Source organism: Amia ocellicauda, chromosome 3, assembly GCF_036373705.1.
Source record: "Amia ocellicauda isolate fAmiCal2 chromosome 3, fAmiCal2.hap1, whole genome shotgun sequence".
NCBI classification, from domain to species: domain Eukaryota; kingdom Metazoa; phylum Chordata; class Actinopteri; order Amiiformes; family Amiidae; genus Amia; species Amia ocellicauda.
Window position 1 is genome coordinate 5,849,918 of NC_089852.1, and position 25,650 is coordinate 5,875,567.

General features: G+C 36.4%; 1 protein-coding gene across 2 annotated transcripts in view; it reads right to left on the reverse strand.

The window, feature by feature from the left end:
• Positions 1–425: 425 nt before the first annotated feature.
• Positions 426–25,650, reverse strand: part of LOC136734177 (actin-associated protein FAM107A) — a 30,843-nt gene continuing 5,618 nt past the window's right edge. The window contains exons 2-5 of one of the 2 annotated variants that reach the window (XM_066697913.1): positions 15,996–16,053; positions 9,978–10,152; positions 3,664–3,820; positions 426–3,429 (exon numbers count right to left, since the gene is read on the reverse strand). In XM_066697913.1, coding sequence (XP_066554010.1) covers positions 3,313–3,429; positions 3,664–3,820; positions 9,978–10,152; positions 15,996–16,053 — 507 coding nt within the window. In that variant the 3' untranslated portion in view covers positions 426–3,312. Of the gene's footprint in view, positions 3,430–3,663; positions 3,821–9,977; positions 10,153–14,513; positions 14,692–15,995; positions 16,054–25,650 lie in introns of those variants that run through there. The other variant, XM_066697914.1, reaches the window with a different exon arrangement.

Genomic DNA, 25,650 nt, shown 5'->3' on the forward strand with positions numbered 1-25,650 from the left:
TTTCAGACTAAAACCAATACCCATTTTGATTTTTCAGTTCAGCAAAGGGGGAGGGAAATGCAATTAACAAAGAGGAGAGAACAGTCCCTAACCCTGAAGGACACACGTTACTCAAAAATACCTCCTGTCAGGTAAGAAATGGAGATGACACCCATCTTGAAAACATATATAAATGTTGTAATCAAATATTAGTGCTTTGTGCAGGACTTAATTATTCATAGCCATACTAAATGCCAACATTAAATTGAACTCTATATTAATGTAATAACTGCACATATGATGTACATATCATCTGAGATGTATCATTTTTCTGATTGTTCTTTTTGTTTCTGTGGTGCTTTTAAGAAATATCAGTTATTTACTCATAAGATTGACCAGAAATCAGTCGTTCATGTGCACAAGCCAACATGAAAATTCGAACCACATTTTGTCAATCAGTTTTAGTTCTTTATTTGTTACAAAGAAATACACAAGTATTTTATTGCATACATCAGTTTTTAAATACCTGCATATATATTTGTCTAAATTGTTCCCAACAATCTTAGTGTCCTGTCAAAATAATAATAAAAAAAACATTGTTGCATGTTATATTTTTGATAACAAAAAAACTCTTAAAGAATTAAGAAAAGTGGAAATATGTATTAACAGATTAAATGGGTGCATACACATGCACACAGCTAATATTGAAAATGATGTTAAATGGCTTCTTTGTTTCTCATTAAGGATTCAATAAAGGCAAAGCTTATTTGAGACGCAACACAAAGACAACTAATAGAAATGCAGAATACAGTAAAATAAATAAAAATAATGACCAAATCATTGTACATTGCAAAGGTGTAAATAATGAAAATAAATGGTTTGGTGATATTTAATACCTGCTTTTTAGTATTTGAATCTTTAATCTTTCAGTGAAAATCTACATTCTAAAATGCTTAGTATATTTTGTTTTGTCTTGTCCCTGACACATTAATACATTGTCATCTAGATGGATGATTTTCTTTTGATTGTATTGCAGATTTTACATCTCTCTGTTTTGGAAGGAGATTGGTGTAAATGTAGTGTATCAAAAAAATTGCTTAATTAGCAATATATGCAAAAGAAGCAACATACTATGTAACACTTCAGATACAGTACATTAATATATTGAATCTGTTAAGGTAACATTGTAAGATTAAAGAAAAAAAAAACTGTAAACAATCTAACAGACAAACTGAACGCTTACATGCACACTTATATACACACAAACCGCATTAAGACTTTCACCACTGAACAATTCTTTGAAATAAAACAAACTATGAATGTCCTTTTGAGAACATTTTATCTAAATTACACAAACAGTGACACCAATCCATAGTCCCTTAGTCTACTGTAGTTAATACATATTTTGATTTGAATGTTGATCACAATATAACCTTGTTTCCATGTCATTAACTGGTATACTATAATGTGAAAGGCACTAAGTAAACCCTAGCCATACATCCAAAAGGTTTCTCATTGAATTCATTCACTCAGCTCTTTTAAGGATACTGTAAATACATTATTAGTGTTATTATAAAAGCAAATCTTGTAATTTTAAAGATAAATATAATCAAAATACTTTACAGCAGAATCTCCAGTTCTCTTGGAGTGAAGGATCACATTTTGAACAGGGCAGAGAAGTTGATAGTTATTTTATTTATGGTTTATATATAGCAACAATAGTGTTATTCATATTAAAGATTGGATCTGGCTGCTGTTTCCATGTCATGGCAAAGTCACACTTCTAGTTGAATCCCAATGTAAATACTTTTATATTTGGCCTTTATGAAGAGAATGTAATGACAATGGGAGCTGCTTTGTCACTGTGAGAAGAACACCCTATTGTTATTATCTTTGTTATTAGCTGTCCCAAAGAGGTATAAAGTTACTGTGATTCTCCTTTAAAAATATGGAATGAAATGTATAGATTAAGATACCTGTAATAATCACAGTGGACCAGCAGGATATTTGTACATGACACTTGATTTTATTTTACTAACTGAAGGTCACTTTACTTTTTCAATACATTGATATTCCCTTTTGGTTATTATTGACATAACAGTTTAAAACACACATAGCGGCCAGCTGTACTGGTTTTATTTTTTTCTGGGGGACAGTGAAAATAAAATTAAACATGACGGTCTGTAAAAATATAGGTCGTTTGAAATGTTCTGTAAGATGAATGGTAGTTTTCCTAAAATTTAATAAAGTTCTTAGACATTTGACAACATTTGTTGATATATATTTACATGTTCATATTGTACTAACTAGCATGTGCAAATTTACTCTTAACATTTATAGGTACTGTGTGAAATAAATCTAATCTATCTTATCATATATTTATTTTATTGCTATAAGAATATAATATTCCTGTGCCTTCAGATACTTGGGCAGCTGCTTCACTTTTAAAATTGTTATTGATTTAAAGTATATTATTAGTATAATACTTAAGTGTAGTATTGCTCAAACATACTGTTTTGTACTGGCACCAATGAGTCTCTTGCAGAAATAAATAGCTTATGGTTTTCACAATTCTATTAGGGATAATAGCAGTCAATAGGTGATAGTACATAGTTTCTGCAAAAGTTTATGCAGTTTTAGGTCAAATAGTGACACAATAAATGTCTCGTGATTACTGGAGGATTATAAAATAATTCACCTTTCACAGAAAGATAAGTTAAATGTTGTTTTCCCTAAATTTCCCCACAACAGTTCAATGATTTCGTTCATACTTGTCTCACTCTAGATTACAGTAGGCTAGCTTCTTGCAAAAGCATACAGAATGCAGTTTCATGTCCATTATTGTTCATACATTTCAGTATGTAGATTAAAACCTGGTGGTAGTTAGTTTGTGAGACTCACTTTTTTTCCAAACCATACATGTTTATCCCAGAATTGGTTCAGATTTAATTGTTGATTACCACTTCTTAGAAGTTGACCTGATGTTACACATTAAAATCCTGACAAGACTGGGAACTTTCGATGTCATGTAGTGAAGGTTTAAAAAGATAACTGGTTTATGAGGTTAAAGTCGACTGCTGATGTACTTTAAGAGTGTCAGAAGCAAGCCTAGAGCTGAATCTCTCTCCAGTTGAGTGAGTTTCCTGAATGAGAATCATTCTGTTATTTAAGACTGGACATTCGTTTCAGTTAGAGGGAGTGCCGTCGTCTGTGAGTTACATGATCTTAGTTGAGATTGTTAACTCTCTGTAGAAGTTCTGTGGCCACATACATGTAGATGTATGTGAAATACCCTTAACTAAGTCCCACACCGGGAGAGTGCATCCCATTGTCTTACACTTCCTTCTCTCCTGCGTCTAAAATGGATGTCCTTCTCAAATTTTCTTTGACCTTGATGAATTCTGGTGCATTTTCTGTCCCGTCTTTCAGTGCCTCTTGTTCTTTTTCCAACTGCAACAGATAAAACAATACTGTGATCATTAATAGTCATTTAAGAAAAGTACTTTTTCTCAATATATTAAACTGTGGAAAGCATCCCCATCACTTTTATCTTGTATACCCATCCCAATCCCATCTTCAACAGTGAAGACAATGATATAGGCATTTCAGGACTTCACTGTGACTACTGTAGGTCAGTTCCTGAACGATAAAAAGATCTTTAGATCCCTTATAAGGTCATCATACCTCTTCTAATCTCTGTTGCCTTTTGAGAAGTTCTTGCTCAAAGGGAGACTTCAGTCTTCTGGCCTCCTCCTCCACCTTTTTCTGTCGAATCTGCTGCTCTCGCTTCCTATGCTCGAGAACTCGCTGAAGCTCTGGTTTGGTCTCTGTCCCGAGACCCCTGCAACAAAACACATTTCCATATTAAATCTTTTATGTCTAAATGTAACAATTGAGTTTTACCATGTATCAAATATATTTTTTCTGTGATATAAACTAATGACCTACTGTGATGATGTATTGATAATATGTTTATTCAGTAGAGGGCAGTATTGTCATTTATATGCAGGAAGTCTTGCTAAAGCTGTACAAAAAAAAAAAAAAGTCAATAGATCGGCTGTACAAATTAAATATGGAGATTATCCCTTTAAAAATAATGAAATTAAATGACACTATGTACACACACACACACTGGACACTAGGTATGCAATATTATGCACAGTAATTATTATTATACATGGTTTAAGCAGAATGTTTATTTTTGCATGTACCATTAATTGATCAACTCCTACAGAAGTATTAATAATAATATTAAATATTATTGGACCATGAATAATTGGTAGGACTGCTTTTCCACTGAAGAGAAGTCAATTTGAAGATGTATGGCTTGTCTTCCAGAGCTGGCACCACAGCTGATGTCTCCTGAAGCAATCCATACCACTCAGATTAATTGTGTATCTATTCAGTGTAAATGCCATCCGAATATTTATGCTACCCAAAATGACTGCGACAATTAAAAGGTGATTTATTTCAGCATTGTTTTTGGCGTTGTCCTATCAACATGACAAACCTATTCTGCTGGACACCTCTTACTGGTGTAGCATATTTAGAGCAGTGAGAGGCTGTCCTTAAACAACCTCCATCTTTCCACCTTGATTAATGATGGACATGCTTTGAGAACTCCTGGTGCCTTTTTATTCAGTCAATTGATTTGACCCAGAACCCCTTTTTCCAATAGAATAAAGCCAGTTCAATTAAGAAAGAAAAAACAGACAAACTAAACAGCAATATAAAATATTGAATATAAAATTCTGCACAAGGAGAAATAAAATCAAGGTTTAAGCTCAGAAGGCACATTAATGTCATGATTAAGGCTTCAATGAATGCCTCTGTAGAAACGCAAATTAGTAGTTTCTTCCTCCAGAGGGAGGCATAAAAACAAGCCAGAGAAAGGGGTATCTAGAGACAAATTAAGCAAATATGTCTCTATTTGTAGAAAGGAGGGATGAGAACAAAAACAAACATAGTTTCTAAATTAAAAGCAAGGTTATAGTGGAACAACAAAACCTCCTCTCTGTCTCATACTCTCTGTCTTTTGTTTCCCACGGAGGCCTTGGGCCAAGCGGTCATAATGAAAAACACTTAAGATAAGTTCAATTAAAATAAAAGGATTTGAACATGTATTATTCTAACTGAAAGTGCTTTTTGTTCCTTGCTCTTAGAATGCTGTTTAGTCACCAGTGTGTGACTCAAAGCCTATTTTACTTTCCTCAGATGAAGCTAATCATGAAGTTACCAATGTCAGATGAAACACTTGCACTGTGTTATAATTTCACTCCCGTTTCACAGATCACTTCCAGAAATTCTTATCGCCTCTCTAAGAGCTTCTGGTTTCCACAATGCGCTTTTGACAGTTTCTACTGGGCTGGATCATACGGTACATTCGAGGCAACAATATTTTCATTGCCAAGTGCATTACTAGATACGCAGTTAATTGCAAACATGGAATCGTTCCAGCGTTCCTCTGAGGGCTTCCCAATAGCAGAGGAGTCCATTTCAAGGCAATAACAAAAGTGTAATTATTAACGAAAGTGACTGGGATGTGGTTCGTTTACACAAGATACGCATAGCAACTATTGAATGCAGGTTTTCTGTTTTGTTTTCCTCGCAATGCAAATAGGTAGCTACAGTGAGGGAAAAAAGTATTTGATCCCCTGCTGATTTTGTACGTTTGCCCACTGACAAAGACATGATCAGTCTATAATTTTAATGGTAGGTGTATTTTAACAGTGAGAGACAGAATAACAACAAAATAATCCAGAAAAACGCATTTCAAAAAAGTTATACATTGATTTGCATGTTAATGAGGGAAATAAGTATTTGACCCCTTCGACTTAGTACTTGGTGGCAAAACCCTTGTTGGCAATCACAGAGGTCAGACGTTTCTTGTAGTTGGCCACCAGGTTTGCTGAGGGAAGGAGGTTCTCACCCAAGATTTGATGGTACATGGCCCTGTCCATCGTCCCTTTGATGCAGTGCAGTTGTCCTGTCCCTTTAGCAGAAAAACACCCCCAAAGCATAATGTTTCCACCTCCATGTTTGACGGTGGGGATGGTGTTCTTGGGGTCATTCCTCCTCCTCCAAACACGGCGAGTTGAGTTGATGCCAAAGAGCTCGATTTTGGTCTCATCTGACCACAACACTTTCACCCAGTTCTCCTCTGAATCATTCAGATGTTCATTGTCAAACTTCAGACGGGCCTGTACATGTGCTTTCTTGAGCAGGGGGACCTTGCGGGCGCTGCAGGATTTCACTCCTTCACGGCGTAGTGTGTTACCAATTGTTTTCTTGGTGACTATGGTACCAGCTGCCTTGAGATCATTAACAAGATCCTCCCATGTAGTTCTGGGCTGATTCCTCACCGTTCTCATGATCATTGAAACTCCACGAGGTGAGATCTTGCATGGAGCCCCAGATCGATGGAGACTGACAGTTATTTTGTGTTTCTTCCATTTGTGAATAATCGCACCAACTGTTGTCACCTTCTCACCAAGCTGCTTGGCGATGGTCTTGTAGCCCATTCCAGCCTTGTGTAGGTCTACAATCTTGTCCCTGACATCCTTGGACAGCTCTTTGGTCTTGACCATGGTGGAGAGTTTGGAATCTGATTGATTGATTGCTGCTGTGGACAGGTGTCTTTTATACAGGTAATGAGCTGAGATTAGGAGCACTCCCTTTAAGAGAGTGCTCCTAATCTCAGCTCGTTACCTGTATAAAAGACACCTGGGAGCCAGAAATCTTGCTGATTGATAGGGGATCAAATACTTATTTCCCTCATTAACATGCAAATCAATTTATAACTTTTTTGAAATGCGTTTTTCTGGATTTTTTATTGTTATTCTGTCTCCCACTTTTAAAATACACCTACCATTAAAATTATAGACTGATCATTTCTTTGTCAGTGGGCAAACGTACAAAATCAGCAGGGGATCAAATACTTTTTTCCCCTCACTGTATATATATATATATATGCCAATCACATGGCAGTTGCTTCAATGCATTTAGGGGTGTGGTCCTGGTCAAGACAATCTCCTGAACTCCAAACTGAATGTCTGAATGGGAAAGAAATGTGATTTAAGCAATTTTGAGCGTGGCATGGTTGTTGGTGCCAGACGGGCCGGTCTGAGTATTTCACAATCTGCTCAGTTACTGGGATTTTCACGCACAACCATTTCTAGGGGTTTACAAAGAATGGTGTGAAAAGGGAAAAACATCCAGTATGCGGCAGTCCTGTGGGCGAAAATGCCTTGTTGATGCTAGAGGTCAGAGGAGAATGGGCCGACTGATTCAAGCTGATAGAAGAGCAACTTTGACTGAAATAACCACTCGTTACAACCGAGGTATGCAGCAAAGCATTTGTGAAGCCACAACACGTACAACCTTGAGGCGGATGGGCTACAACAGCAGAAGACCCCACCGGGTACCACTCATCTCCACTACAAATAGGAAAAAGAGGCTACAATTTGCACAAGCTCACCAAAATTGGACAGTTGAAGACTGGAAAAATACACCTACCATTAAAATTATAGACTGATCATTTCTTTATCAGTTGGCAAACGTACAAAATCAGCAGGGGAACAAATACTTTTTTCCTCACTGTAAAATATAATAAAACTGCAAAATACAAATACATGCAATCAGTGCTGATTATAACTTGTTCTGGAAAGCTGACAGCAGAATGCAGAGACAGAAAGAACTTGCAAGCCAGAAGATCACCCCAGCAGATTCCCAATATCGACTAACCAAGCCTACAGTAAACAATGCAGTTTACTCTCACAGATTTTGATCTCTTCCAAGCTGTCATTTTATCTTTCTAATTTTGCTAAGGTAAACCTGTATTAGCCAATAGACCAGAACAAGATAAGCTGGAATGATAAAGACAATTGCTGTTGGGGTTTTGTTTACCATGCTGTGAATTTTCTCTAACACTGTCACATTCAGCAAGGCTGTGTTGTTCAGTGGCTGCTGTGCAATACATTCCAGCATGTGTTCTCATTGGCAAGTGAATAAAGAGTTGATATAACATAAAGACCCCTCTGTTGCGCACACTGAAGTGTTTGAATCCCCACTTTCTACCACAGAGGTATTAAGTGGCCAGGTCTTAAGTGTGCTTGGCAGGTGGTTAGAGCTCTGAATGTCTGTCTGTTATGGGTATATGCCATTGCTGTAATACATTACTTAGCAACAGTAGGTCGACAATAAGAAACAGACTGAGAGACACTGATTATAGGTGGACAAATAAATGCCTGAATGGAATTAAAAGGACTAATGATGGCGATCCAGATGGTAAAGACCGTTTTAATTGTTGCCTCAATATATGTTTTCCATAGTATTATTTTATGGTAGAATCTTCATTTGCATATTAATCAGGCTTTATTATTTTTAAACAACTCCACTTTCAGCCAGTAGCTTATGGAAATGCCCAGTGCTGAAATTTAAACTCAAATCAAGTCCCACTGACTTCCCAAGAGGTCCATAATTCAAATTCTGAAATATTGACGCCACACAGCAATTTAAATTCTAGACACACTGGCTTCTAACTAAACAAGGGCCATCAATTAGCCCACTGGGCATCTAGGACCTGTGTAAAGATTGTGCCCTGTTTCAGAGATAATTTATGTGGAAAATGTGTGGAAATCTGGACATAATTATGTTCAGCTATTACAGCTACTGCTGTCAAATTATGCTAAGCAGCACAGAATATATTTACTTCTATATCATATCTGAAAAAGATGAGCAGAATACAGAAATCTTAATAGGGGTTTAATTTTAAGCTCATTAGCATTATATAACATCAGAAAATGTTGCACATCCTGAAACCATTTAGAGGGCTTTTTCATACATGCTGTCTCTTCCCAAGGCATTAAGTGTTTGTCGTCATGCTTGGGGGGGTCCAATTAACATACACTTCACTACATGGTGGGAGAAGTGTTTTCCAGAGCATCCTGAGGCTTGAACCGCATGTCAATACACCCGTCCTATTAAAACGAAGCAAAGTCGCTATTAATCCTCGCTATGTGGGAAAATGCAGGCCATTTGTAAGTCTAGGCTGTGTATTTTTGCAAGCATTTTAACTTGTAGTGGGAAAGTTTACTTTATATTCTTTGTATTGTTAATGGTTTCATGTTGTTAATTCTGTTTTGTCTTTTAAAGCAGTATTTACTCTTCTCTTTTCTCTTCTTAAATTATTAGTTTCTTGGAGTTGTTTACAGTTGTCTTTAGGATATTCAGTCAACTAAAACAGTATAAAGGTTGTGTGTTTTGGGGCACAGGTGTTTGGTTGAGAGCTTAAAACAATGTCGACTGAAAAAAGCTGACCTGCACCAATCAACATATCAAACACAACAACAACAGTAAAAAACTCAGGCTTTCATTAATTATTATGCATGTGGTAATTCTATTTGAGATGTGGTCACTCCTCATAGATAAGACTGCAACTTATTGTCTATCTGAAGATATAAAAAGACTTCTCCAACTCACATCCGTAGTTCTTTTCTTCACTTCATGTGAGAGGAGAGCTCTGGGTTCACCTGTATTTATTTATTGTAATACACTTGTTACTTCTTCACTGGTGTATCCTGATAATTTCTAAAACTTCTACAAACTGTACCACTGTTTTTTTTATAATAGGGTTTATTAAAAATGTTCATAATGTGTCCCAAAATTTACTTTTTAACTTAATCTGACACTATTTATATTTAGAGTCTCTAAACCTGGTCACTTGGTAAAGTCTTTGGTAATGGTGTTTAAAATATCAAGATAGACGGACGCTGTTTAGAGTTTGGTAGCCATCGTCTTACAACTGTTATCTTGAGGTTGGGGTGTTAATACTACAGACTCCTGCCATTTTACATTGCATCAGTGGAAGATTTTTCCATTTAACAAATTGTCATCTTATAAAACAAAAGGTCTGCCTCACTATTAAAATGCAAAGCCCACGTGACCTTGAGAGAGGCATGTGTTGTTGTTCAGTCATATAATGTGGTGCAGAATATTACCTTTTATGATTCATCAGCAGCTCCCTGTGGAGTTCCTGATGGCTTTTAGAAGCTTTCACTGGATTATGTAGCTTTTTGGGTTTGATAAGATCATCACCCTCTTCCATATAATCCGGTTGAGCCATGAGACTGCCGATCGCATGTTGATCCCTCGGCAGGTCTGAATACATGGTGGCTGTGGGGAGACAGATGTATTCGAACGTTAAGGACATTACATCTGAGAGAGGTGTGTGGAGATTCTAGGCAGTGTTGCCGAGTTGTCAAGCAAAATACTGTGTGGTCTTATGGGGTAATCACAGTGTCTCAAAAATATAGAAATATAGTCATAAGAAATTAAGTATTAGATGTATCGTGGACTGCAAAACCCATGCTTAAAAAGCATTAGGAGTACAATACTGGCAGCAATTAATTCTGTGTAAGACTTTTTAAAGGCAGAAACAAGAGAATGGTAGTTTGCTTCAAAGACTATTCCAGTCATGCTGTTTCACTTACTTCCATGCTTGCGTCCAGTTGTTTTCAATACAGATATTGCAAGTTCAATTCTCAAAGGAAAATGTATTCTATTGTGTATTTATTTAGTTTTGAAGTTGGCAATATGTTTTTTTGACCACAACTTGTATCAGTTCAGCTTATAAGGGTTAAGAACACAAAGCACTGTGCTGTATACATGTGTGCTAGAGCTCTAACACTAATATAGCTGCTGATGCAATCTGAGAAAATACACAGCCTGCAAGCATACAATTGTCCACATTTAGATGTTGACTAGATTTTTCTTAAGCACAAGTTGCTCCACATTGTTAAACTTTAACAATCAGGCTTGCAAGGTAAGGTATTATTTTACGAAACATGAAAGGAGTCCCTCGCTCCTAAAATAGACTAGAGGTGATTTCATGACCAGAGGAAGCATAGCATACTGATGACTGATAGATGTTTTTTACATTTTGTGAATCTGGAAAGCCTTATATTTTGAAATACAGTATTACCTAAGAAACCCAAACTCCTTTCTTACTTGTATAATATAGGCCATCCTGTATACATGGAAAACGTACCATGAAGTCAGACTCTTATGACTTTAGTTTCTACTGCTCAATACTTTTGACAGGTTCCAATTCTCTGATCCTGGGACCAAATCTACAATATGAACATTTAAAAGGCACCTATAATGATTAAGTGATTCACAGGATCAAATTTAATAAATGATGAGGCCAAGCCTGCACAATGTGTTGTTTCTCATGTGGAACAAGACCAACCTTTGCTCTTTAATATTTTACAATCTGAGTGTATCTGTATGTTGTTTCAACAATTTTATATCAAGAGTGGAAAAAAAGAGCTTTAATAATGCAAAGCATAGTTGATTCAGCATTCCCTCTTGACTAACAGAAACACACCAGAAAGTACCTGTAAATATAACCAAACACATACAATGCTGTTGAGCTAAATTACTTGTTAAGAATGCTTTTTCACTCCTCTTATTTACAGGTTATTTTAATTTCTCTTGAAACTTCTTAACAACAGTTTCTTGGCAGAAGGAGCTCTTAAGAGTAGGCCCAGGGTAGTAAAAAGTTTCTTCCCAAAGTCAAAACACAACACTTAATTAATTAAAATGAGCACCTGTATAATTAATTGTTCTTTTGATGTTGATTATAGTTGTGTGTTTTGTGTGTGCCTGTAGTCTATTACCAGAGTGTTTAGCACAAGGCTGGTGCAACAGTTTCAGTAATGTAATTACTTTGCTAAAGTAGACTCCTCTGCTTATGTGGGCACTGCTGCCTCAAAGCTGCTTAGTGGAGCACTCCAATCTCGCCCCGCCGTTCCTGATGCTGCTAATGGGATCCAGCTGCTATGGGTGTCATTATTAAATCTATGCTGTCCTATTAACAGACAGAATAAGTGTGGGATGCTGGTGACTAACAGAGGAGAAAGAGGTTATATCAGCAAATGAAATGTTGTGCAAGGGAAATGGCCTATTGCAGCATGTTTGTTCTGGCCAGATACTTAAAAGCAATACAGAAGACACCCAATTGTTTTATTTGAAACCTTCCTGAAACGTCAAAGCAACATGATTTGAGATGTAATTCAGAAGGCAATCTTCTAAACACTGCTTCCTCTAAATGTGCTGTTATATGTTTTAGTGCTTCTCACGAAGAGCCCGAAGCTTGGTAGCTCAAACTATATGTTCAACAGAGTTGTGACTCAGTTTGTCTTATTTGTCTACATTTAAAGCTTGAGAGGAATTTTAGGTACATAGAAAATGAAAATTGCTTCCTGCTGGTAAACTTCAACTGCCCCATTTCTTTCATGTTCATAAAGATATATTTTTCCCTTCAACATATCTGACCTTTCAGAATGTGCTCACAAGAAGGCCAAACCATATGAGACGTGTAAGGAAAACAATCATTCTTGAGTGTGTTTTTACATGCCAAAACAATCCTCTAAGCTTGTTTTGATACTAAATGTCCAAAATGTGAAGTTTAAATTGGAGTTTTTTATTGTTATAGGAAAAGCTAATAAAGAAGCAAAAACACTGATACTTTTTGGGGCTGGAGTAGAAACTCTGCCCTGATGTAACAAGTAGCAATGTCCCCCTTAATTTTTATTCCTACTTTTTATTCCTACACAATAATGGAATAATGCAACTAGGAAATGTAGGTGATGCTTGGAGAAGTGAAATAAGCATCAGTTGATTACATTAGTTCAGATAACAGGATACACTTGTATGGAAAAATTTAAATCGTAATTTCACGCATATCTTCTTTTTGTGTGTGATACACATCACTAAAGGCACTGAACTGGAGAGCGCAGGAATGTGTTCACTGCCACGATTGTATACAAACAAAACACGGCCCATCACCATGGCAATTACAGCTTTAGTCCTAGACGCCACTGGCTGCCAAAATCCCTGGGGGGACTCGAGGGAGTTCTTTTCTCATATCGGACATGAATAACCTTTCTCATCCTTGCCATGAAATTCGTTTTGAAATTTAAAGCGATCATGGCCATTAGAAAGCTTAAAACGAGAACCTAAAACATGTAAACAATACAAGAAAAGTGTTTCTAAACTCTTCTCTCCGGTAACAGATAAAGCATGGTAAATGCCCTAAAATAAAATCCATATGATATAATACAATTTGAATACTGTTCTTGACAGTTCGTGTCCTTTAAAATGTAAAGGGATAATAAGAAGAATAATGATATGGAAAATGCTTCTTCTTGTGTAACTTTTCATCACAGTAGCTGCAATGAGTTGAACGGCCTATTGTCATTCTAAAGCTGTTGTGTACACATATTAACAATACATGTATAGGTTTATAATCTTTATGCTCTGTCAGCAACATGCAGGCATTTTATCTTAAGTGTTGGATTTCTTAATTGGCTTCTACAAGAAAAAAAATAGTCCATTCTCTATTGGTTTGGTTATTCTGCCTTTACACAATATAACATGAGAAAAAAAAAAATAGACATTTGTACCATACCAAGCACAAGTCTGACCATACATAACTATTACAGCTTAGAAATAGCAAGGCACGTCACAACTTACTCCACAGGTGGTATTTGATCATTGGTGGTACTGCTTTGCAAAATAAGCTTTAAAGCATCCAAATACCCATAGGTGGTGGAGTATCTTACTGTGTATAGTGAGTAATGTGATTACTTTTTCTTGGATGCAAGTCAAAGGCAGTTATGTACAGCCCTGGAGACAATGAAAATGGTACTAAATACATAATATTAAGTACCTACTAGGCAGGTGATTCTCAGCAACATAACTATACTTTAGATAGTGCCCTATCTAACAACACATTACAAAGAATACACAAGGTAGGTCTTTCCAAAACAATTCTGTGACCTCCTGCTTCTCGTATATTCATATTATTTTACTTGGTCAGATAAAACCTAATGAAAGAGTTAAAATGGTTGTATAAATAATTGAACAGCATTGGAAGTCAGCAGTTTAGAGAGAATTATCTATTTGAAAATCAGGCTGATGCGTAAGCTTTGCAGATATTTGGAGACACCTGTCAGTAGAGGTTTGTAATCCACTTTCAATGAAAATTGTTTAAAAGTACACAGACACACATATTCTATAGCACAACACTCTGACTGTTACACAACTGAAATCCTCATCTTTGATGGGAAGTATTATGAGTGGACTACATACATTTTCCACCATATTATTTGGTGTCATGCCCTGCATCTATTCTCCTCAAAGCATTCTCAACCACGTTACATACCCTGGAATGTTCTCAGGGTTTCCTGGTGAGAGCACCTCTTTGGCTAAAGTTTTTTAATGATGTAAGTCACACAGAAGACCCTTTTAAATGCATTTTAATGACAGAGGAAATGCACAGACGAACACAGAGAGAGAACAAGTTTGAATGGAATATTTAAAATGTGTGAAACCTCAGCAAAAGCAGGCATTTAAGAAATAAATATATATTCATTTTAAAGCAAAATGCAAGCCGACTTTGCTATGATTATAAGATGGCAGGTCTAGATTTTCCCTGGTTAGTTAAAGTTAAAACCAAGCATGTTCCTTACCTGATCTGACCAGCACCTCTCCGTGCCTCGCAGAAGCCCTAACTGGAATCAACCCATGGATAACCTTCTGCGACATTGAGCAAAACCTGCCTCTACTTTAACAAACTGCTCAAAGGCCGCCGGGGAAAGATCCTACATGACTTTTGTCTGTAGTCTGCTGGGCTGCCTCACTTCTATAATATGTTCAGAGCTGGAGCTGCAATAAACAGTCACGTGACGGGCCAGTGCCCAGCTCCCGCCCCCCCTCTCCTGAGCCACATCCTCCACAGCAGACTCTGCGGAGCGAGGGAGTCTACAGGACTGGATTAGAGATGTGCCTAAGCAGCTCTTAGTGATAATATTATAGAATAAGTCATCAAAGCATTTCCAAAGCTAAAGCTGTATGCAAACAAATTGGAAAGAGGATTAACTTCTAAATGCTTGATAATAAATAAATGATAATAGAAAAGTTTTCTTTACACTGTGTGTGAGTGTGTTTGAAGATTAAATAACATTAGCCTAACAGACTTTTTAAATATGTCATGTTGGATTCTTATCTTAAGTTCCAATGTGTGTCATGTTCTGAGCCACATGTTGGTGTTTATTTAAAATATTAATTTAGTTTAGGCCATCATTTCCGTTTTAGAAACTATTTAAGTCTGTGTCAAGGAAACCAATGGTTTGTTTATTCACATGGGATGGTTTTCCATTCACTACAGGTACCACAAGCACATCCCCCCCCCCCCCCCCCCCGGATAAATACAGGAGCTCTTCTTTTGTTGGTACATTTTCACTGTGTTGATGCAATGACAGGCCGCTTACTACTGTTGGGAATGGACAGGTAAGAAGCTTGATTGTGGCTGAAAGCCCAAGTTTCATAGTGGAAAATGTGTTACAAGACTGAAGGGATACGGCTATAAATACCGCAGGCACCTTTTCAGACGTGTAGGGAGGGTTTAACTGATTGGAAGTATTGCACCCCCTACTGAAGCACACCAAGCTTCAAAGTAAACTTAATAACCTCAAAATGATTTGAGTCACTTTTTCCTTTACTGTATTTTGTCATACTTATTATAGTGTGCCAACATTTCTTTATTGAATCATGCTGAGCTATTCTACCATTTATGTAGCTCTTTTTAATTTTCAGATTAACTTCTTTGTTAATCTTGCCTAATGCCCTTAAAATCTATTCGGTAAATCACCTTTGTAATTTTTATTTTTGGCACATTTACCGTTTCTTGTTTTAGTATTACTTTTTAAAGATCTTACATAAACCATAAACGTACACCAATTTATTTTTGGTCCAAATTGGTACTAGTATAATTATTACAATTATTTTATAAGGAGGAAATATGAATACACTGGACCTATGTAAAGAATTAGAGCATTAGCATACACTGATGTAAAGCATGGAAAACTACTGTTTATATGCTATCTGGATATTGTATAACACTGTAATGGTTTTCATTATTTCCTGAAGATTTGTTATGAATTAATACTTACCAGAGCCATTCATGTGTTTTCCATTTTCCATACATGGCTGCTCTAGGGAGTATTCTTTCTGTTGATACACACAAAGAAGTCAAATTAAATTAGAAAACATTTTGAACGTCCACAGCCTTTGACACTTGAAAAACGATATGAAATGCTGAGTGTTGTAATTTACATTCTATGAAAATACATTTTCACTTGTATCTAAAGTGCGATGGAGTTGAAGAGCAACCTTCGTCTGCATGCTGATGTTGGCTCTGTGGGTCTCAGCATTTGTAACACTATTATCGTCTGCTGTGAATACAGGACTAGCAAATTAGAGCTCAAAACTTTCTTTCAAAAGGGTAAACTTAATTCAGTTTAGAAAATGAGAAACACAACGTCCCTGTCAACCATGTTTAGAAATGACTACTTTTACTTCTTCAATAAAGCATTTAGATTGCATTTATTTTTAGTTCAATGTACCTTTTCTTTCAAGAAAAATCTTAACATTAAAGATGTCCCCAAAATTATATTAATAGACACTGTTACTTTTGTCTAAGTATAGTCACTTTATACAGATTGGATCTGCTCTGCTTGAATGTTTTTGCATATTGCGCTTGAAATATATGAATGTTTTACAGGAAGAATTCAGAGGTTTTTGGATGTCTTCATGATTGTGTGAAAGGATATTGTGTTGGTGTTGTTGGTTGCTAGGAGAAGCTTGCTCAGGCTCAGTACTTTGACAAGGCCTTTACTGTCTGCAACTTTCCCTAACTTATATTGGAAGTTCACTTCTTTTAATCCACTGGGAAAGCGTGATGGGAATATTTTGTTGTTGCTTAATAATGAATGGTCTTTTTCTGTGAGCCAGTTTCAGGCTACTCTTGCCCCAGCACAGTGAGACACATTTCTCCTGCACAGTGTGTCTAGCTTGTAAAGAAACTCTGTTGGCATCTGTTAAGTCTTAAAAGCAGTGTGCATCAATAAATCGACCATTTAGATTTCCAGGAAGAATAGTGTTCATGTTGACATAATTTGTATTACTATATCATAAAACCTTTGAATTTATATTATGTTTGAACCTACAATAACATTGATTAATGAAACATTTAAAAAAAACTATACAATAAAAACCGACAAAAACAAACTGCCATTATAATCCTCCATGTCATTTAAAACAGCTTCTCTCTTCCTGGATGATGGGGGGTTATATGACCATACTTACAGTATATAGTGAAGGACTGGGTAAACAAAAACCTGCTCTGTGCTTAAGCCAGTATACCCAATATAGTGTACAGACACCCTGGAATTATTTGTTGCATAAATTATTGTCAGACAAGCTTATGATTGTTTAATTTTCCATCTGAATGAAGGATATTGCATGAGTTGGTATTAGAGGCTTTTAAGCTTCCTTCATATTTTGGTGTGTTTGTGCCATAAAGCACTAGTTTCTTAATACTATAGGATTAAGCAAGAGAAACATACTCCAAAAACACACATCCTGTATAAAATTACAGCAATGTCATCTTTAAAGCCTATGTTTGGTATATGAGGGAGAGAGGGAGAGAGAGGGAATAAGAGAGAGAGAGAGAGAGAGAGAGAGAGAGAGAGAGAGAGAGATGCTGGTATCTGCATATATATATATATATATATATATATATATATATATATTATATATGTGTGTATATATGTATGTGTATATATATGTGTATAGATAGGCTACATATTTTACATTACTGTAGTTGTATGTAGAATATATTTAGTTTTGTGACTGTCTCTTAATTTAATTGCTCAATTCTACTTTCAGACAGTTTTCTGGTACAAAAGTATTTTGAAAGATGAACATTAATAAAATCACAAAACATATAGTTTTGGGCAGACACAATACAATTTAATAGTGATCTATTTGCATACAGTATTGATAGATGACTGTAATTGGCAAGATTCACAGGAAATGTTCCCCAACAATCAAGAAAAATCACTATGCTTAAAAGCCTAAAGCATGCTTTTATGGCCTATCATAGTGTGGCCTATTGCATTTCAAGGTGAACTGTTAGACATTTGATTGCTGGTGTCGTGTTTCTGCAACTGGTCAGCTGACCTTTCAAATCTGAACCATGCCATTCCTGTTCATGTTTTATTAAAACTGTTGGGATTTTTCTTTTTTCTGTGGCGGTGACATTACACCGTTAATAACTTGTGAACAAAAAAGTTTTTTTTAGATTTGGATCCAGGTTCTGAGATCTTGTTACAGGAGCTGTTATCACATTACCCACACTACACAGACAATTAGCAAGGGCTTTGGAGAGGAGAGCTGTGACACTAATTATTAACGTGCAAAATTACAAGTGCAACAAATTGTTGTTTGTAACATCTTAACATTCTTATCTGATCAAAAACAAGTAAACAAACTTGGGTGAATGCAGATATAGGAACTACCATGCTAAAAATAATTTATATTTAAGGTTATTGAAGGCAGAATAGTCTATTGGCACATCAGTTGTTTAATATGTTATTAAACTAATTACATTAATTTGCTGATGTAACTGAGCTTTGTTTCAACCATGAATCTAGTGATGTGTCACCTACCTTTTTAACCACTTCAACTCTATTTGAAATCATTGGAATTGTTGTGTAGTTACTCTGTGAAGTAAAATAAAACAATGTGCACTTCAAATTATTTTACATTTTTACATTATAAAGATTATTTGTATTTATTAAACATTAATGGATGGGATTAAAAGGATGGGAATCAACAAGGCTTTAACTGATCAAAATTAAAAGATTGAAAATAACAGAAAAGCTCCATTATTTAAGAAGCTCTGTGGGATATGTCAGGAAATTACAGACTGGCCCGTCAGACATCGGGGGCAGGCAAAATATGTCTGCAGAGTAAGTTACACAACACCTGTGAAAGCAAATTGCTTTTTAGGAGACTGCCCATAAGAAGTGTTCCTATTTAACTAACCTTTATTTTATAGTTAACCAGGGACATTGGCTGTGACTTAACATATAGTATGTTTAAATTTATATAAAAAATTAGAACATTCCCACAAGGAAGGTGCAAATCCATTAATTCAGGAATTATGTTTTACAGATGTCTTTAAATTCTCCAGACGTCTTGCCTGTTCTCACTACTTGTAAACTGCAAAAGTGTTACCTCCTGGAGACGGATGCTAAATAAGAAAGCTGGCACTTTGTAAAACAACATGTCGTCTGCATAGTTTTTATAAATCGGAGCCCAGAGTATTAATCTGCAAAGCAACCTTCTGTAATCTCCTTGTAGACATCCGTTAAACTGAGCTTTTCTTGTACTCGAGTGTGTTGCTGAAAATTACTTGCAAACATGGACCTTGATATTTGTATCTAAAAATATATACTTTGTATTATTGAAAAAAACAAGTCAGTGTATATAAATAATTATTTTAAATGGTTTAAAAAACAAGGAAACATTCCAACTATAGAATCTTCAGTGACAGAAGCAAATAAAAAGTAATATTTTCTTTCTGCTGTTTATTTATATTTCTATATTTCATCTTTGTCATCTGTTGTACCTCATGCTTTGTTGTGTAGCGTATGTTAATTAGGTTAGGTTCCAGTGCTGTAACATTTAGAATTGAGCGAACAATGCCATCTAGGGGAATATTTGCTTGCAACTTTTTTGTATGTTTTTGCTTCCTTGATAAAAAAAAAAAAAAGTAAAAATTGAAAATAATAATCTAATTGAAATACAAAAACTGCATGTTTTCTAACTGCATTGACACTTCTTAATAATGAGATTAATAATGTTTTAATAAAATATATAATTTCCTTGTTATTTGATTGTTAGTTACTGTAATTTGTATAAGCATGGAGGCATTTGTAAGGTTTCATCCACAGCTTTTATTTACAATTATATTCGTAACATCTGAATAAATCTGAATCGGCAGAGAGAGAGAATAAAAAGCCCTTCTACCTTTGGAAATCCCAGTTCTGACCTGAAACGATCTATGTGACAGGGCACCATTATCGTACCCATCGCAGAGGGCCCTTTGATGTGTCTCTCTTCTGCTAATGAATCCACGTGCTATCGCATGACTGGTGAATCTCAGCAGGCCTGTGCGATTTAATGCCAGGCCTTTTTTCATGTTCTTTGTGATCGTTCTAGTAAACTGCTCGGTTCACTGGGACAAGCCTTCTGTGTCCTATTTGACAGGCCAAGTTCTCTCTCACAGTGGGTTTTATAGAAGCTGCATGGAGCTGCCTAAGGAAGTGTCCTGTCCTGCTGTCACCATTCCTCAGGCAGAGGGGTTAACAAAGGCATTTCACAACCAGGAAGTGCTGTCACCGACGTGGCTTCACGGCCGTTGAAATGCAGCAGGAAAAAAAGGGCATTATACTATTTTCGCAATAAATAAAAATAATTGGCTAGTTTATTAATCCCAATAAATGTTCAAATGCTTTAGAAGACTGCTGAGCTTTTAATTTGTGATGACAATGCTGGTTCTTCTAACAATAGACTCTTCAACATTTGCTTTAAACAATGAAGACTCGGAAGGGAAGAAAGCCCTGAAAACAAATGTACTTGCCAGTGCCCAATCTTTTGAAATCCGTCTGTAATAAAAACTGATAAATGCGTGAAGATCAAAAAAACAAGCAAAAACTAAACAAACGTATTCCCTATTGTGTACACAATGTTACCTTTTCAAATTTTCATGGTTGTCTTCAAATGGCTTAGAAACATCCTACTCATCATAAATAATAATTAAGCACAAATTTAGAATTCAGACCCTTCCTGACTTTAAAAGAGAAAGGATACCTTTGAAGGATACTTGTTTTGTAAGCATATAAACAGCCTAGGAATTTTAATTAGAACATCGCCACGTAAATAAACAAACACCATCTGCTTTAATGTAACCGCACTGGCCTATGGATGGTGCAGAAGCAGACCTCCATGCCGTCATTCACAAATCAACGGGAAACTGGATGTTCACCAAGTTTCAGATGCGCTCCGTATTTGTGTAATTGCAGCATCAGAAGTAGGGCAGAAATACCCACCAAGTGAGATGTCAGGATCCAAAGACTGGCCTTATGTAGGTTTAATGTTTTTATTATCTTGTAATAAAGATGGAACAGAAAGCCCTCAAATTTAGGGCAGGTTCCCTAATCGACTAAAATATTTGCATGGCTTATATACAGTGAGGGAAAAAAGTATTTGATCCCCTGCTGATTTTGTACGTTTGCCCACTGACAAAGACATGATCAGTCTATAATTTTAATGGTAGGTGTATTTTAACAGTGAGAGACAGAATAACAACAAACAAATCCAGAAAAATGCATTTCAAAAAAGTTATAAATTGATTTGCATGTTAATGAGGGAAATAAGTATTTGACCCCTTCGACTTAGTACTTGGTGGCAAAACCCTTGTTGGCAATCAGAGAGGTCAGACGTTTCTTGTAGTTGGCCACCAGGTTTGCACACATCTCAGGAGGGATTTTGTCCCACTCCTCTTTGCAGATCCTCTCCAAGTCATTAAGGTTTCGAGGCTGACGTTTGGCAACTCGAACCTTCAGCTCCCTCCACAGATTTTCTATGGGATTAAGGTCTGGAGACTTGCTAGGCCACTCCAGGACCTTAATGTGCTTCTTCTTGAGCCACTCCTTTGTTGCCTTGGCTGTGTGTTTTGGGTCATTGTGATGCTGGAATACCCATCCACAACCCATTTTCAATGCCCTGGCTGAGGGAAGGAGGTTCTCACCCAAGATTTGACGGTACATGGCCCCGTCCATCGTCCCTTTGATGCGGTGCAGTTGTCCTGTCCCCTTAGCAGAAAAACACCCCCAAAGCATAATGTTTGCATGGAGCCCCAGACTGAGGGAGACTGACAGTTATTTTGTGTTTCTTCCATTTGCGAATAATCGCACCAACCGTTGTCACCTTCTCACCAAGCTGCTTGGCGATGGTCTTGTAGCCCATTCCAGCCTTGTGTAGGTCTACAATCTTGTCCCTGACATCCTTGGACAGCTCTTTGGTCTTGGCCATGGTGGAGAGTTTGGAATCTGATTGATTGATTGCTTCTGTGGACAGGTGTCTTTTATATAGGTAACGAGCTGAGATTAGGAGCACTCCCTTTAAGAGATGTTCCTAATCTCAGCTCGTTACCTGTATAAAAGACACCTGGGAGCCAGAAATCTTGCTGATTGATAGGGGATCAAATACTTATTTCCCTCATTAACATGCAAATCAATTTATAACTTTTTTGAAATGCATTTTTCTGGATTTTTTTGTTGTTATTATGTCTCTCACTGTTAAAATACACCTACCATTAAAATTATAGACTGATCATTTCTTTATCAGTGGGAAAACGTACAAAATCAGCAGGGGATCAAATACTTTTTTTCCCTCACTGTATATGCTTTCATATCGAAAGATGCACAATGTTTAAAGTGCTAGGTTGTTGAGGCAGAATAAGATGTATAACAATCAACCATAATTGAAGCTCTTGAACCATCTGTTCTCTAATGTTTTTTTGTACCCCGAATGAGTCTGAATGGTGCCATATCTGACTTTGCTGCACAGAATTTGTTGCAGATTAGGATTTGGTTGGATTCCAGGCTGATCTTGAATTGGGCACTAACAGGAGTCACATGAAAACCAATTTCTTGGAACCAAAGGTGTGAAAGATAGAAAGCCATCCTGTGCTAACATATGCATTCGTACAAACCGCCTTTCAGTCACTACTGTGAAGTCAGTGAAGCAACAACCATTTCGTATAAAAAAGATTAAAAAACAGGTAGCGTATTATAAAGCTGGAGGTCCATGGTATACATATTATGGAGATTGTTGTGCTTCCTACCTATCTTTTTCACATCATATATATCACCCTGATGCCTTCCATGAACAATCGCTCAGCCACAATATTTATTCCAAAAAGTATATTCACTTGATGTGTGTGCAAATAAGCCCTATCATATGAAAACAAAGAGTTGATTGTTTTACTGAATAAAAAAGAGGGACTGCTTACTACTATTATATTCTATTAATCATGAGGTGGAATGAATGGCCTGCTCTATGTGTAGCTGGAAACAAGCCACATTATTACTGATCTGTCAGAGATAATTAAAATCGTTTTATTTCTTCAAATAGAAGCGACAGTGCAGTGGCATGGGTCGGTGTTGAGTGAATTCTCCTGGTAACTGTTAAAGCTGTATCTAAACATGACCGCAGTATATTATTTGGTCAGGTTTGATTATGTGATACTCATATGCCTATTTTATATGTTTCGATGTGTTGATAAAGCTCAAAAATAACAAAACGACAGTTACCTATTTGGCAGTGCCTATGTCGTCAATTCTTACAGACAGAATTTACATTTAAAAACTAATTTACAGAGTTTCACAAAGTCCCCGCCCCCCTCTTATGTGCCAATCAAAATGCGTGGCTGATTATCTCACTGTAACCAAATTAGGCTATTATACATTACACTATTCACAAGAGGCAATTCACAATTTCCTCCCCCTGAAATCAGTGTTTGTCACAGCTCAGTAGCCGTGGCTCCCCTGAAGCTGTCAAGCCAGGAATCTCTCCACAGGAAGCAGAGAGCAAAAAACATCAAGCTGCAGAAGAACAACGGTCCTTTACTCTAAACCATGAATATGAGTCAAACACTGAATAGCATTTCACAAGGTAAGATTTAATAGAATAATTAGCCTTTGTCCTTTAAATGCAAGATTATCCTGACACAAACAGCACAAACAGTGTCAGATGTTAGATTCAGATGTTTAATTCCTAGCTGGTTTGCAGATAACCATGCACCAGGCTGAGAATCTCAACATAAAAATCAAAGTATATCAAATTAAAACAAAATGTTAGGGAATGTGTCTAATTTATTTTCCCAATGTTTTAGATCTGAGAGACTGCCTGTTTACTGTGGTTTCTGTTCAAACTATCAGAACAGTCACTTGGAAAAGTTTCATAAATTGGGATAAAAATAAATGCGAAATAAACAAATAAAAACTGCACCCCCCAAAATAAATAAATAAATAAATAAAACCCGTGTGAAAGTCAGATCCAAGATCCAATGATAAACTCCCCACAGAGTTTCCAGTGCATTAAGCGTCTCCTGGAAAAGCATCTCCACAGCGATGTTCTTGTGAACAGGCGAGCAAGGTGCTTAGAATGACAATATTCACATTAGTTTAAGTGTCCTGTCCTGAAGGTAATATTTCAGTGAATTGCAATAGGTTCGTTTTTTTAATCTTGAAAAGCCTATTTCTCAACAATCCTTCTTCAGATTGCTGTAAATCTGATTCCGAAAAAGATTCTCATGTACGGTTTTATTTTGTATCCACCAGATGGCACTGTATACAAAAGATAAATCCTCCAAATGTCATACAACAATTGATTACAAAAATGTATATTACCATTTCTTCTGCAGTGCACATTTTAGATCAATTATTATTTGAAACACTGGTGTAAAGAGAAGGAGTCTATATGTGCACTTGTGCTTTTTTCATAAACATTTTCTATCATTATATAACATCATTGTATAGGATGTTTCTATTTAATTTTCAATGGTTTTATGGCAGCATTGTTAAATAGAAGACTTAACAAGTTTCATTAACTAAAATGCCAATTATTTATTGAAAAACTAATAGTAACAGACAACTTCTCTCCTTAATAGTATTGAGGTCACATGGCTTTTGTTCTTGCAGTTCTTGGATTCTGGAGCTCCACTTTAATGATAATAAATAAATAAAATTAAAGCAGCTGTATGTGCACAGTACATAAACCATTTGTATTGATGTTTTTAACTCAAGTAACTTCATGCTCTCTCACACTTCTATACTGTGTATTTGGAGAGAGAGAGAGCGAGATAGAGATGAAGAGAGTTAGTTACGGGGGTAGGTTTAAAATGTGCTGCTCTACATGTGATGTAACACGTATGCAAGTCTTCAGTGCCACTTCTGCAGTGCTGCTGCATTAAAAGGAGCTCCAGATTTCAATGAAGCTAACAAATACTACAGAGTCAGTGAACACATTTCTTCATCTTAATTGGGACAGGGGGAAAGCATAATATTAGTTTAATACAGTTTGGAAAGGGTAGTCTAATGCAAACAGTAATTAAGAGCTTATTCCTCGTTCCTTTTTTAAAATAAGTTACTCTTCTCCTTAACAGTGATATTCTTGTCCAGTTAAGGGATATGGACAATCATTATTGTAAACAAAAGGAAACCTGCAGAAATACGGGGGAACCATCATATGATATATTTCTAAACCCCATACCGTGCTTTTTAGGGCTTGAAGGACAATAATGTATGGAGGACATTTTTATAAATACGTTTTTTAGTTTTGTATTTTGAGATAAGGCAGTGCTCTGATCAAGTTTGAGTAAAGATACATTTTCAGCAAGAAACTTCATAACATCACAGTAAGGAGACTGTGACTCTGAACAAATGTCCGATATAAAGGATGTATTTTTTGTTTTGTTTTTGAGAAGCGAAAGGGCTGCTCCAGACGCTAATGGAGTGTAACTGTAACCTCTACCTGAAAACTAACACTAAAGGCTCTGTTGGAGGAGAGTAATTACAGTACACTTTCCCAGTGACTCACATCAATGCCGACAGCTCTAATTACTTGTCTAAGGAGGCTGTAACAAAAGACAACACAAGGCAAATATTGCAGACAAATCTTTTCCTCGGGAAT